Raw genomic sequence first — 13,697 nt, forward strand, 5'->3', positions numbered from 1 at the left:
TATACATTCAATGCAATCCCAATTCAGATCTCATTAGCATTCTTTAAGGATATGGAAACACCAACCACTAATTGTATATGGAAAGGAAAGAGACCTTGGGTAAGCAAAGCACTATTGAAGAAGAACAAAGTAGGAGGTCTCACACTCCTGGATCTCAAAACCTACTATATAGCCACAATAGTCAAAAAATATAAATAAATAAATAAATAAAAGAGCCTGGTACTGATAAAATGGCAGACACAGAGACCAGTGGAACAGAATTGAGAACCCAGAAATAGATCCATCAACCTCTGGCCAGCTCATCTTTGCAAATGGCTGAAATCTATTAAATGGGCAATGGTGCTGGCAAAACTGAATATCCATTTGCAGAAAAATGAAACAAGATCTGTACTTCACACAATACACAAAAACTAACTCCAGATGGACCAAGACTTAAATGTGAAACCTACAACTATAAAGTTCCTCAAGGAAAAACTGGGGGCAATTTAGGGGCTCTAACTTATGGCATAAATAGACTATCAAACATAACCCAAAATGTAGAAACAGCTGAAAATAAACTAGTTGAATGAGACTTTTTAAAAATTAAATTTTTATGTGCTTCAAAAGATTTCTTCAAAAGAGTAAAAAGAGAACCTAGAGATTGGGAAAAAATATTTGGCAATGACATATCTGACAAGGGACTTATCTCTAAAATTTATAGAAAACTCCAACACCTCAACAACAAAAATATTAACAATCCAATTAAAAAACGAACAGAAGACATAAATAGACACTTCACCAAACAGGATATTCAGATGGCCAGAAAATACATGAAGAAATACTCATGATTATTAGCCATCAGAGAAATGCAAATCAAAACAACAATGAGATATCATCTCACCCCAGCACAATTGACAAAGTTCAAAAAGACAGAAACTAACAAATACTGGCAAGGATGTGGAGAGATTGGGACTCTCATACACTGTTGTTGTTATGTGCCATCGAGTTTGACCCAACTCTTAGTGACCCCTCCTTGGGTTTCTGAGGCAGTATCACTATGGAAATAGATTGACTAACCTTTCTTCTGAGGAGTGGCTAGTGGGTTTGAACCACCAGCCTCCTGGTTAGCAGTCAAGTGCCTTAGGCACAACGCTACCAGAACTCCTCATACACTGTTAGTGGGACTGTAAAATGATACAACCACTGTGAAAAGCAGTATGGTGATTCCTCAAAAAGTTGGAATTAGAAATACCATTTGACCCACCAATTCCATTATTAGATATCATAGTGCCTAAGGCACTTGACTGCTAACCAGAAGGCTGGTGGTTCAAATCCACCAGCCACTCCTCGGAAAGAAGATGGGGCAATCTACTTCCGTAGTGATACTGCCTCAGAAACCCAAGGAGGGGTCGCTATGAGTCAGGTCTGACTCAACAGCACTTAACAACAGCAACATCCTTAAGAAGTGAGATCCAGGATACTAACAGATATATGCACATCCATGTTTATTGCAGCACTATTTACAGTAGCAAAAAGCTGGAAACAATATAAGTGCCCATCAACGGAAGAATGGATAACCAAACTATGGTACATACTCACAGTGGAACACTAAAGAATAATGTAAAATTTGCAAAACATCACATAACATGGATGAACTTGGAGGACATTATGCTGAATGAAATAAATCAGTCACAGAAGGACAAATATAGTATTAGTTCATTATTATAAAAGTCAAGGAAAGTTTTATGTATGGAAGTGAACTTCTTTGGTGGTTACTAGGTGTGGGAGGGAACACTGCAAAAAAAAAAAGAATTCATTGACACTTTAGTTTTATGTATTTCATTGTACATAAATTATATTTCAATAAAATATATTAAAAAAAAAAAAAGGACCCTATGGAGCTCAGAACTACTCTGAAACATATGGGGTTGCCATGAGTCAGTATTGACTCAATGACAGCTGGTTTGATTTTGTTGTTAATGTTGTGAATCTGAGGACAATTTGACCCCTTTCTTTGTCTAAACATTAAAAGATGATATGAAAGCATTCTCAAAGTCAAAGGGCAAGATCAAAATTGTCAAACTCTAAACAATGTGATTAAAACACCTGATTTTGTATTATTCTATGTTTCTGGTTATGTGATCATAGTATTTTCTGTCCTCAAAACACCTATTCTTTTCTTCCCATTTGTACGCATTTCCCTGACTTTTTGCACCTTTTGCTCAGGACATCTTTGGAACCATCTGTTCCAATTATCCTTCCCTGACTGGCTGGCCACAGCACCCATTGTCTTGTTCTGATAACCCCGTATATATACATTTATTATTGTGCTTAAAAAATGTGCCAAAGACATCTGTTCCGATTTGTCTTGCTGATGAGACTATAAGGTCCTAAAGTCAGGAACGATGTCTTATTAAGCTTTGTATCCTCAGTGCCTAGCACAGTGCTTGACAACTAATAGAATCTCAATAAATATTTGTTGAGTACTTGGAACTCCTTATTGTAATACGAAGTTAAACGTGTTTGTCTTATATCTCTCAAGGAAGTTCTTAGTAAAGATTTATACATACTTAGAGCTTTCAGGAGGTTGACCTATTGCATGTGGAAGTTGTAAAGCCCATTGTCAAATAATTTTTTTTTATTATTTATTTAAAAATTTATTTATTATTTATTTTTTAATCCTACAAGAGGAAGATACATACCCATAATATTCATATGTGTCTGCCAAAAGTGTGAACTGTGGTGTTTTAAACTTCTATGAGTGTTACGTCACAGACAAAATTGTCCTTAGGGTATGCAGAGTAATTGCTGTGAAAAGTGATGAAATCCATTATATGACAGTATCCCACTCTGTCCTTATTTTCAAAGCTTTCTGGTTTGGGTATTCAATATTATCTCAATTTTAAGTGTATGTTTACTTTATAAGTCTAATTCATTCTTTTCCTTTCCCTCTAGAATGTTTCAGACATGTAAAGAATGGTTCTGGTGGGAAAGATTTTGGCTTCCTCCAACAATAAAGTGGTCAGATCTTGAAGATCACGATGGACTTGTTTTTGTAAAACCTTCTCATTTATACATGACAATTCCATATGCTTTTGGATTACTGATTATCCGACATTTCTTTGAAAAGTAAGTAGTTTATGTATCCTGTCTTTGTTCCAATTCTAGAATAATGGGATCATAGACTTGGTGAGGTCCTTATATAATCTGCTGTCGAGAGGTTGCCACTAATTAACTACACTTTGTGCAGCAGGGGGTGGGGGTGGATCCCAGAGCTATTTAAGGAGTTCATGAGTTCAGTTTCATGCCAAATATTGTTTAGAGGCAGAACAAGTAAAAATTAGAAACACGGATATAATCCAGTGCTTTAGCTTTAATATGAAGAGAATTGAAATCAAGAGACGCTTAGTATAACAGAGCTTGTTAGTGTAAAAGACAGTACAGGAACCCAGAGTTTTGGAAGTCTGTTGAGTTTACCTTCTGCTATCCCATGTTGTCAGACAAAGCAAATACTTCCACAAAAAAGCAGCATTAGGACAGTCTGTGACTCAGGGATACATTATCATTTTAGAATGGTTATAAAATAACAAAAATGACTCATTAAAGATCAGACCAAATATTGCTTTTATCATAATGGCTCATTCTAAATGTTTATTTAAAGGTTTTATAGCAGCTCTTCATTCCAAAGTGTAAGGAAATCAAACAAAACATTTTCAATTTGCTCTCTTACAAAAAAGTAAACTTATCTTTTTATTTTCATTAATTTAAGTAAGTATTGTTTCCAACCCTTTTATTAAAATTTTACTAGTGTTATCATAACAAGAGATAAATGTTCAACTCTAACCTCTGTAGTTGTCTCTATTTCAAAAAACTGTTATTAGCACATTAATTCTTTTGGCATAAAAAGAATATTTGAATGTCAAAAGCTGGAAAATCTTAAGACAAAATTTGACAAAGATCATTTTGTCCAAGACTAACTATAATGAAGATCATATGTTTATAACCATTTGCAGGGTCCTTATCTCAAGAGTTAGTTTGACAAATTCTATTTCATGGACTCTGCAAAAGATTTTTGGTACAAATAACAATTTCACTTGGAGCAACAATGTGCTGTTGGTGTTGAGAGGAAGAGAAAGTCCCTGGCTACATCTAAACTCTGGCCGAGAACATTTGAAAATATTCTGCCTTTCTGATAGTTAACTCTAGTTTTGCTCACACATTTTGAATTTGTCAAAGAATGCATTAGTGAATAAAATAGACTTTCACCACTATACTTCCAAATTATCAAATTAGTCTTCACTGTCCTGAAATGTTTACTTTTCTTGCATTGTGTCTGGCGATTCTTTAAATTTGGCATCCATGTCCCTGACTTATTTATATTGCAGATTTCCTACTTATTCTTACTGTTCAATGGAGACAGCTCTCTCTTTTTCAGTTTGGTCAGCACACTGAACCACAAAATTCTTTTTGGTCGCCAAACAGCACAACTTATTATGTCTTGATCTCCAAAATCAATCAGGAAAGAATCCAATTTTCTTTTACTTCATAGAATCATTCTTGCTTCTCCTTAAAATATTAAGTATCATTTGTATCTACTTTCCTAGCTTCTTATAATTTTAACTTCTCATAACTTAAAGGAAGCTCTAGTGGCATAGTGCCTGAGGCATTTGACTGCTAAGCAGAAGGCTGGTGGTTCAAACCCACAGCCACTCCTCAGAAAGAAGATCGGGCAATCTACTTCTGTAGTGATACTGCCTTGGAAACCCAAAGAGGGGTCACTATGAGTCGGATTCAACTCAACGGCAGTGAGTTTTTTTTTTTTTTTTGGTTTGGTTTTAATAACTTAAATCCCCAAAACCAAACTCACAGCCTTTGAGTCAATTCCAATTCATAGCAACCCCCTTTGGGTTTCCGACGCAGTAAATCTTTATGGAAGTAGATTCCCAGTCTTCCTTCTGCAGAATGGCTGGTGGATATGAACCACCAACCTTCTAGTTAGCACTCAAATGCCTTAGACACAACACCACCTGAGTTTAGCTTTTTCTATTCTGTTACTACAGGAGACTGTGCATTGCTTCACTAATCTAACATTTCTTTTAATGCAATGGAAGAAAGGAAAATTTCATATGGGAGAGAGATCATGCTTTTTTAAATATGATGTTTATATTTTTTCAGAGTTTCTATATCATTTGTACTAGATTAAACTACTAATGTTATAAAGAAAATGTTATTTATAACTTGCATTTAAATGAAAAGACGTATAGAAAATCACAAATGATATGCTTTCAGCCTGCATGTGAGAAAAGGAGAGGTAAGTAACCCGGCCAACATTACGTAGTTAATTTGTAAGGTTAGATATGGGATTATGTTGGTTGTTGGCTTGTTTATTTTTTCTGCTATACCAGTTCTTCTTGGACTTCCACACTGAATTTCTCCTGAGAACAGAAGAGAGTGAATAAATATCTCTTGGGAACATAGTTTAAAAGCATGATCACAGTTGTGGAATTTTCTGATATATCTTAAAAATTCATTTAAATTTAATATTTTCCTGATGCTTATTTGTGTTGTTTTGTTGTTTTAAATCATTAGAGTGTTTCCCCTAAAATCTCCAAATAAAACTGAAACTCCAAAGACCTATGCTAGCCTTACCTTGTGGTTCCACATTGCCTTGCTCATGCTCTGTGCCCCTGTGTGAGAGTGCCCTGTTTGAGAAGTAAAGGCTCTACACTTGTTTCACATAAAATACATTTATAACAAAAAGCCTTCATTCTTTTGTACTAGACTGTTTTTATGACCATGTTTTCAGTTTACAGAGTAACGAGGAGTTGAGATTTGGCTAGCTTATCTTTGTCCTTTAGTACTAGGCAGAAGATATTTAAAGTCAGAAAGTAATATCCCTTCCTAGAAAAGCAAGAGATCAGAGACAGAACTGATAAAGAACAAAGATGATTTGAAAGTGACTGACAGTTGGCTTTGTATTTCAGATTACTTTTTATAAGTTTTAAGGAACTCTGGTAGCTAAATGGTTAGCACATTCAGCTACTAACCAAAAGATCGGTAGTTCAAACCCAACAGCCTCTCCATGGGAGAAAGATGAAGCAGACTGCTTGTGTAAAGATTTACAGCCTTGGAAACCCTATGGGACAGTTCTGTTCTATTCTATAGGGTAGCTATGAGTTGGAATCAATTTGATGGTGGAAAGGTTTATAAGTTTTAGTTTGTGACATGTTTTTTTTGGTCTAGAATAACCAGTAACCAGTTGCTGTTGAATCACTTTCCAACTCACAGCCACCCTATGTATGTCCTAGAAGAACTGTGTTTCACAGGGTTTTCAATGACTGTTTTTTTCAGAAGTAGATTGATAGCCTTTCTGCCCAGGTGCCTCTGCGTGAACTTGGACCTCCAACCTATTGGTTAGCAGCAAGCATGTTAACTGTTTGCACTACCCAGGTGCTTCTTGGTCCAGAAAGCAATTTCTAATGAGTTCATACAGACTCTTCTATGCATTCTTTTATGTGTCTGAAGTGTGATATAAAGGGGATATAAGCTACTCAAATTTAAACACTTGTATAATAAACACATTATCTCACAGTAAATTATGGCCCTCGAAGAGGTGGAGGTGGCAAAATCGAAGTCACCTTTTTACTTCTACTTAAACATACAAATGCATAGATTTCCCATGTCTACCTCTTCCACTCCATAACATAAAGTTTTGATGAGATAGTATTTCCATCTTTCATTAAAGTAGAGTTGGTGGACTTACTACTGATCTGTAGTAATTGAGAAAAGTGTCTAGGTGGTGCAAACGGTTAATTGCTTGACTACTAGCTGAATGATTGTGGTCTGAACTCACCCAAAGACCCCACAGAAGACAGGACTGGTGATCTTCTCCCGAAAGATCACAGCCTGGAAAACCCTATGAGTCAACTAGAACAACAACAAGTAATTTTGAAGAGTTGAAGCAGGATTGTTACTGTGCTAAACTAAAATAATCTCAAAATATGCACATAAGATGTAAGAGTTATAAGAGATCTTAATTGCTCCAGGTATTTTCTTCTTTCATATAAAGCCCTCTGATTAAACTCTGCTCATAGAACATCTGAATTCTTTGGAATAGAGAATCAATCTTATGTCATTAAACTGTTTCTATATGGAAGAGTAACTTAAGCTTAACTCGCTTAGTATCTGCCTAGGGCTGTCTTCCTTTTATTCTGTAAAAGAATATTGGGGGGGAAAGGGGGTCTGGGATTGCTAGGTTAACCCATTTCTAACTAATGGAGTTTTGGATGAAAGGGGACTATCTGGGTGGGGACTTCTAAAGTCATAGTTTTACAATAGGAGCATATGTTAAGAGACTCATTTTTTCTGGTAACTAACCTAACTTTGAACAATTTACATGGGAACAGAAGTTCAGCCATTCTTTTCTCTTCCTCTCAGATTTTTTTTTTCCTACTCTATATAAATAAAATGAAAATCTAGGCAAGTTTATCTCTAAGATCCCTTCTAAAACAAAGAGTATTTTTTTCTTTTTTCAATTGTTTATCAAATATTTATTGTGGCTCATCTCTTTTTTCAAAATAGATTTTTAATTAGTTGCCTATTCATATTTATTTATACTTATTTTTTGTTTGTTTTTTATATTGTTGTTGTTGTTGTTATGTGCCGTCAAGTCGGACCCGACTCATAGCGGACCCCTCCTTGGTTTCCAAGGCAGTATCACTATGGAAGTAGATTGCCCCATCTTCCTTCTGAGGAGTGGCTGGTGGGTTTGAACCACCAGCCTTCTGGTTAGCAGTCAAGTGCCTTAGCCACTATGCTACCAGAGCTCCCGTTTTTTTATATTAGATAAGGTTATTGATTTTCTAAACTTATCTGAAAAGGAAAGATAGAGTTGAAATTAAAAAAAAAAAAAAAAAAGACTGTATTTATGATATGCTAACCAGAAGGTCTGGTAGCATAGTGGCTAAGACACTTGTCTGCTAACCAGACGGCTGGCGGTTCAAACCCACCAGCCACTCCTCGGAAGGAAGGTTGGGCAATCCTACTTCCATAGTGATACTGCCTCGGAAACCCAAGGAGGGGTCGCTATGAGTCGGGGCCGACTCGACGGCACATAACAACAACAACAACAACCAGAAGGTCAGTGGTTCAAACTCACCAACTGCTCCCTTGGAGGACGATTAGGCAATCTATTTCCATAAAGCCTTGGAAAGTCATTGGGGGTTGCTGTGAGTTGGAATCGACTTGATGGCAGTGGGTTTTGTTTTTGTTTTTGGATTATACTATGAATGGGTCAAGGAAGAAATCAAAAGAGAAATCTCAAATTTCCTACTCAAATATAAATGAGTAGGAAATTTATGGAATACCATGGAGGCAGTGCTCACGTGGAAACTTATAGCAGTAATGCCTAGCTGAAGAAAGAAAAAAGGACTCAAATCAACAATCTAACTTGACAACTCCAGAAACTAGAAAGAGAAGAGCAAACTAAGCCTTAACCTACCAAAAGAAAGGAAATAACAAAGATCAGAACAGAAACAAATAAAATCGAAAACAGGAAAACAATAGAGAGAATAAATAAAACCAGAAGTGGGTTCTTTGGGAAAAAAAAATCAATAGAATTGACAGATCTTTAGTTAGACTGACAAAGAAAAAAAGAGAAGAGATGCAAATAAACAAAATAAAAGATGAAAGAGGGAACATTATAATTGACTTGACAGTAATAAAGAGAATTATGACTAGATACTATGACAGGTGTATGGCAGCAAACTGGATAACCTAAAATGGACAAATTCTTAGAGCACACCACTTACCCGAACTGACTCGAGGAAATAATATGTCCCAACAGACCCATAACAAGTAAAGAGATCAAATCAGTGATTAAAACTCCCAACAACAAACATCAAGCTCAATTGGTGTAACATACTACACAAAAATGTTGTTCTATATCCTACTTCGGAGAGTAGCAACTGGGATCTTAAAAGTTTGCAAGCATCCATCTAGATACAATGATGAGTCTCTCCTCATCCAGAGCAAAGAAGAATGAAGAAAACCAAAGACACATGGAAACAATTAGTCCAAGGGACTGGTAGACCATGCAATCCTCAGCCTAAATGACTATGAGACCATGGGAACTAGATGGTGCACAGTTAAAACTGTCAACCACTTGGAGGGGGATCTATGTAGGAGATCCTGGATAGAGTGGAAGAACAATGTGGAGCAAAACTCAAAATTATTAAAAAAAAAAAAAAGGAGGGGGGACTAGTTTTGCTGGTCTGATAGAACCTGATGGAGCCTCTGAGACTGTAGCCCCTAGCTGCTTTTCAGGTCTGGAATTGAACCCACTCTTGTGGCTTGCTGCCAAACAAAAGACAGGCATATGAGCTGAACATTTACATTAGGTAGATACATTCCTTGGAAACATTAATCATGGGAGCATAGAAGGGCTGTGTATGCACAGGGAGACAGCTCAGGGGGCAGGAGTGCATGGGAGGGAAGGACACAGGGAAGAGGTAACTATGTGGAGGAAGTGGGAGGAGAACTTGCATTGTGGAAGATTGCAGTCAATGTCATGAGACAAAGTGTATGTGTTCACAGCAGTTTTGCTGTATGGGAGACATATTTTTTCTGCAAACTTTCACCCCAATCACAATAATAATAATAAAAACACCACCAACAACAACAAAAGTTCTGTACCAGATAGCTTCACTAGGAAATTCTACCAAATTTAGAGAAGAATTGACACCAATAGTGTTTAAACTTTTCCAACAGATAGAGAAGAAGGAATTTTCCCTAATTCACCCTATGAAGCAAACATAACCTTGATACTCAAACCAAAGATACCAGCGAGATTCAGAAGAGGATGTGGAATGAGGGATATCATTGCTGATGTCAGATGGATCTTGGCCGATAGCAGAGAATAACAGAAATGTGTTTGCATGTTTTATTGACTACACAAAGGCACTTGACTATGTGGGTCATAAGTTATGGAGAAGATTGTGTAGCACGAGTATTCCAGAACACTTTATTGTGATTGTGTGGAACCTGTCCATAGACCAAGAGGCAGTAATCATTCTAACAGAACAAGGGGATGGTTTAAACTCAGAAAGATGTGTCAGGATTGTATCTTTCACCACACTCATTCAATTTGTATGCTGAACAAGCAATCTGAGAAGCAAGACTATATGAAGAAGAAGACAGTATCTGGTTTGGAGGAAAACATTAACAACTTGAGATATGCAGATAATACAACCTAGCTTACTGAATTTTTTTCCCCCTTTCTTGTCTTTTTAATGACCTCTTGCTTTCTTCATGGAAAGAATTCTTGATGTCAGCCCACAGTTCCTCAGGTTTTAAGTCACTGGTGTCCAGTGCATCAAATCTGTTCTTTAAATGGTGTCTCTACATTCAAGAGAGATATTATCAAGTTCATATTTTGACTCTCATGGACTTGTTTTGTCTTCAACTTCAACTTGAATGTGCACATGAACAGTTGATGGCTTATTCCACAAACAGCTCCTGGCCTTGTTTTGGGTGAAGATACTGAACTTTTCCAACTCCTCTTGCCACAGATGTAGTCAATCTGATTCCTGTGTACTACATCTGGTGAAGTCCATGTGAATAGCCACTGTTTGTGTTGTTGAAAAAAAGTATTTGCAATAAATAAGTCATTGGTCTTGCAAAACCCTATCATGTGATCTCCAGCATTATTTCTGGTGTATTTTATTTTATTTTAGTTATTAATTCAGGTATGCTGGGTTGCTCTGCAGTTTTCTTTGTGATGGTGGAATCACTGTGGAATGTGGATATGGGTTTCTGTTTGTCATAAAGAGGGTTTAGAGTTTGAACCAGGAGGTTTTATGTTGGCTGAATGTGGTTTCTTCTATTGGATGAGTGAAGTTATTGGCAGAGATGGTAAGAGTGGAAGAAGGAAAGCTCGCTGTTGCTAGTGGTGGTTTCTAGGGCTTTGAGCGGGCTGCTACCAATGATGTCATACTGTTATTTACAGGCCTGCAGCTCAATTTCAGCAAAGACTCCAATTGTTCAGGAGTTGCCACTTTCTGCCAGGCTCAGACACATGCAAAAACCCCACTCCCGAGGCCCCTCAGCACCAAAAAGCTGACCTGAGAGAACTTCCTGGCTCTGCAATCTGCCACACGGGTTTCTCTCTCCAGCCCTGCCTGCCCATGGTGCCAGCCCAACCTGCCCAGACCACGATCTGCTTGGGAGTTCCTCTGTGATTCTGTCCACTCAGGGCACTAAAGATCTGCTGAATTTCAGCTGCACTGGAGTCGGGAGAGTGCCTGCTAGTAATCTGTGGTCCCAATATTACTGATAAAGCCAAGTGCAGACCTCTCAGTGCCACTAAGCTGACCCAAGCCTATTCAGTGACCCACTCCAGCATTATTTCTGTCACCAAGGCCAAATTTTCCAACTACTGGTGATTCTTCTTTGTTTCCAAGTTTTGCATTCCAGACATCAGTGATAATTAGCACATGTTGATTGCATGTTTGGTCAATTTCAGACTAAAGAAGTTGATTAAAATCTTCAATTTCCTCATCTTTGGCTTTGGTAGTTGGTGCATAAATTTGAATAATAGTAGTATTAACTGGTCTTCTTCGTAGGTGTATGGATATTATCTTAACACTGACAACATTGTACTTCAGGACAGATCTTGAAACATTCTCTGTGATAATAAATGCTAAGCCATTCCTCTTCAATTTGTCATTCCTGGTGTAGTAGATCATATGGTTGTCTGATTCAAAATGGCCCAAACGGGTCCATTTCAGCTCACTAATGCCTAGGATATCAATCTTTATGCATTCTATTTCATTTTTGATAACTTAAAATTTTCCTAGATTCATATTTCGTACATTTCATTTTCTGATTATTCATGGATGTTTGCAGCTGTTTCTCCTCAATTTGAGTCATGCCACATCAGCAAACGGAGGTCTCAAAATCTTTACTTTATCCATATCATTAAGGTTGGTTCTACTCTGATGAGGCGGCTCTTTCCCACTTGCACTTTGAGTGCCTTCTGACCTGAGGGGCTCATCTTCTGGCACTATATTGGACAATGTTTCAGGGCTATTCATAAAGTTTTCCAGTAATATATCAGACAGTGTTTCACTACTATTCATAAGGTTTTCACTGGCCAATTGTTTCAGAAGTAGATGGCGTCTTCCTTCTTCTGAGTCTATCTTAGCCCAAAAGCTCCTCTGAAACCTGCCCACCATGGGTAACACTGCTGGCATTTTGCAACACAGTGTCATAGCCTCCAGCCTCACAACAACACATAAGCCACCACAGGACAAAAAACTGACAGACAAGTTCATCTCCCTTAGTTGTTCCTAATCTCTCTGCACCTGCCTACTGGGGCAATGGCCTTAAAATGGAGCCACCCACAAGCGAAAAGCAGCCTCTAAGCCCCAGGCCCACCCACCTTGGGTCATGGCCCAGGAACATCATCCATGAAGAAAGCAAGAGGTCATTAAAAAGACAAGAAAGGAAGAAAAGACCAATATGGATGTCAGAAGAGACTCTGAAACTTGCCCTTGAGTGAAGAGTAGCTAAAGCAAATGGAAGAAATGATAAGATAAAAGAAGTGAACAGATTTCAAAGAGCAGCTCAAGCAGACAAAGCCAATTGCTATAATGAAATGTACAAAGACCTGGAGTTAGAAAACCAAAAGGGAAGAACATGCTAAGCATTTCTCAAGCTGAAAGAACTGAGGGAAAAATATTTAAGCCTTGAGTTGCAATATAGAAAGAGTCTATGGGCAAAATATTGACTGATGGAGGAAACATCAAAAGAAGATGGAACTGTACCAAAAAGAATTGGTCGATGTTCATCCAGTTCAGGAGGTGGCATATGATCAAGAATCAGTGGTATTGAAGGAAGAAGTCAAAGCTGCACTGAAGGAATTGGCAAAGAATAAGGTTCCAGGAATTGATGGAATACCCATTGAGATGTTTCAACAAACAGATGCAACACTGGAGGCACTCACTTGGTTATGCCAAGAGATTTGGAAGACAGCTACCTGGCCAACTGACTGGAAGATATCCCTATTTGTACCCATTCCAAAAAAAGGTGATCCCACAGAATGTGGAAATTATCAAACAATATCATTAATATCACATGCAAGTAAAGTCTTACTGAAGATAATTCAAAAACAGTTGCAGCAGTATATTGACAGACAGCTTCCAGAAATGCAAGCTGGATTCAGAAGAGGACATGGAACAAGTGATATCATTGCTGATGTCAGATTGATCTTGGCAAAGAATACCAGAAAGATATTTACTTATGTTTTATTGACTATGCAGAAGCATTGGATAGTGTGGATCATAACAACTTGTGGATAACATTGAGAAGAATGGGAATTCCAGAACACTTGATTGTACTCATGATGAACCTGTACATAGATCAGGAGGCTGTTGTTTGAACAGAAGAAAAGGATACTGCATGGTTCAAAATCAAGAAGGGAGTGCATCAAGGTTGTATCATTTCACCATACTTATTCAACCTGTGTGCTGAGCAAATAATCCAAGAAGCTGGATTATATGAATAGATTATATGAATAAGAATGTAGCATCAGAATTGGAGGAAGTGTAGATTGCACCTCAATATAAAGAAAACAAAATTTCTCACAACTGCTCCAATAAACAGATCCAGAGTAGATGGAAAGAAGATTGAAGTTGTCAAGGACTTCATATCACTTGGTT

The 13,697-nt window shown here is 37.5% G+C and overlaps 1 protein-coding gene across 1 annotated transcript in view; it reads left to right on the forward strand.

Annotated features, from left to right (window-relative positions):
* The first annotated feature begins 2,935 nt into the window (after positions 1-2,935).
* CERS3 (ceramide synthase 3) overlaps positions 2,936-13,697 on the forward strand; it is a 202,055-nt gene continuing 191,293 nt past the window's right edge. Inside the window, exon 1 of the mRNA XM_007959967.1 lies at positions 2,936-3,108. Within this exon, the coding sequence (XP_007958158.1) occupies positions 2,936-3,108 (173 nt within the window). The remainder of the gene's footprint in view (positions 3,109-13,697) is intronic.

This window comes from Orycteropus afer, unplaced genomic scaffold (assembly GCF_000298275.1).
Source record: "Orycteropus afer afer isolate SDZICR_OR568_19922 unplaced genomic scaffold, OryAfe1.0 scaffold00019, whole genome shotgun sequence".
Lineage (NCBI taxonomy): Eukaryota > Metazoa > Chordata > Mammalia > Tubulidentata > Orycteropodidae > Orycteropus > Orycteropus afer.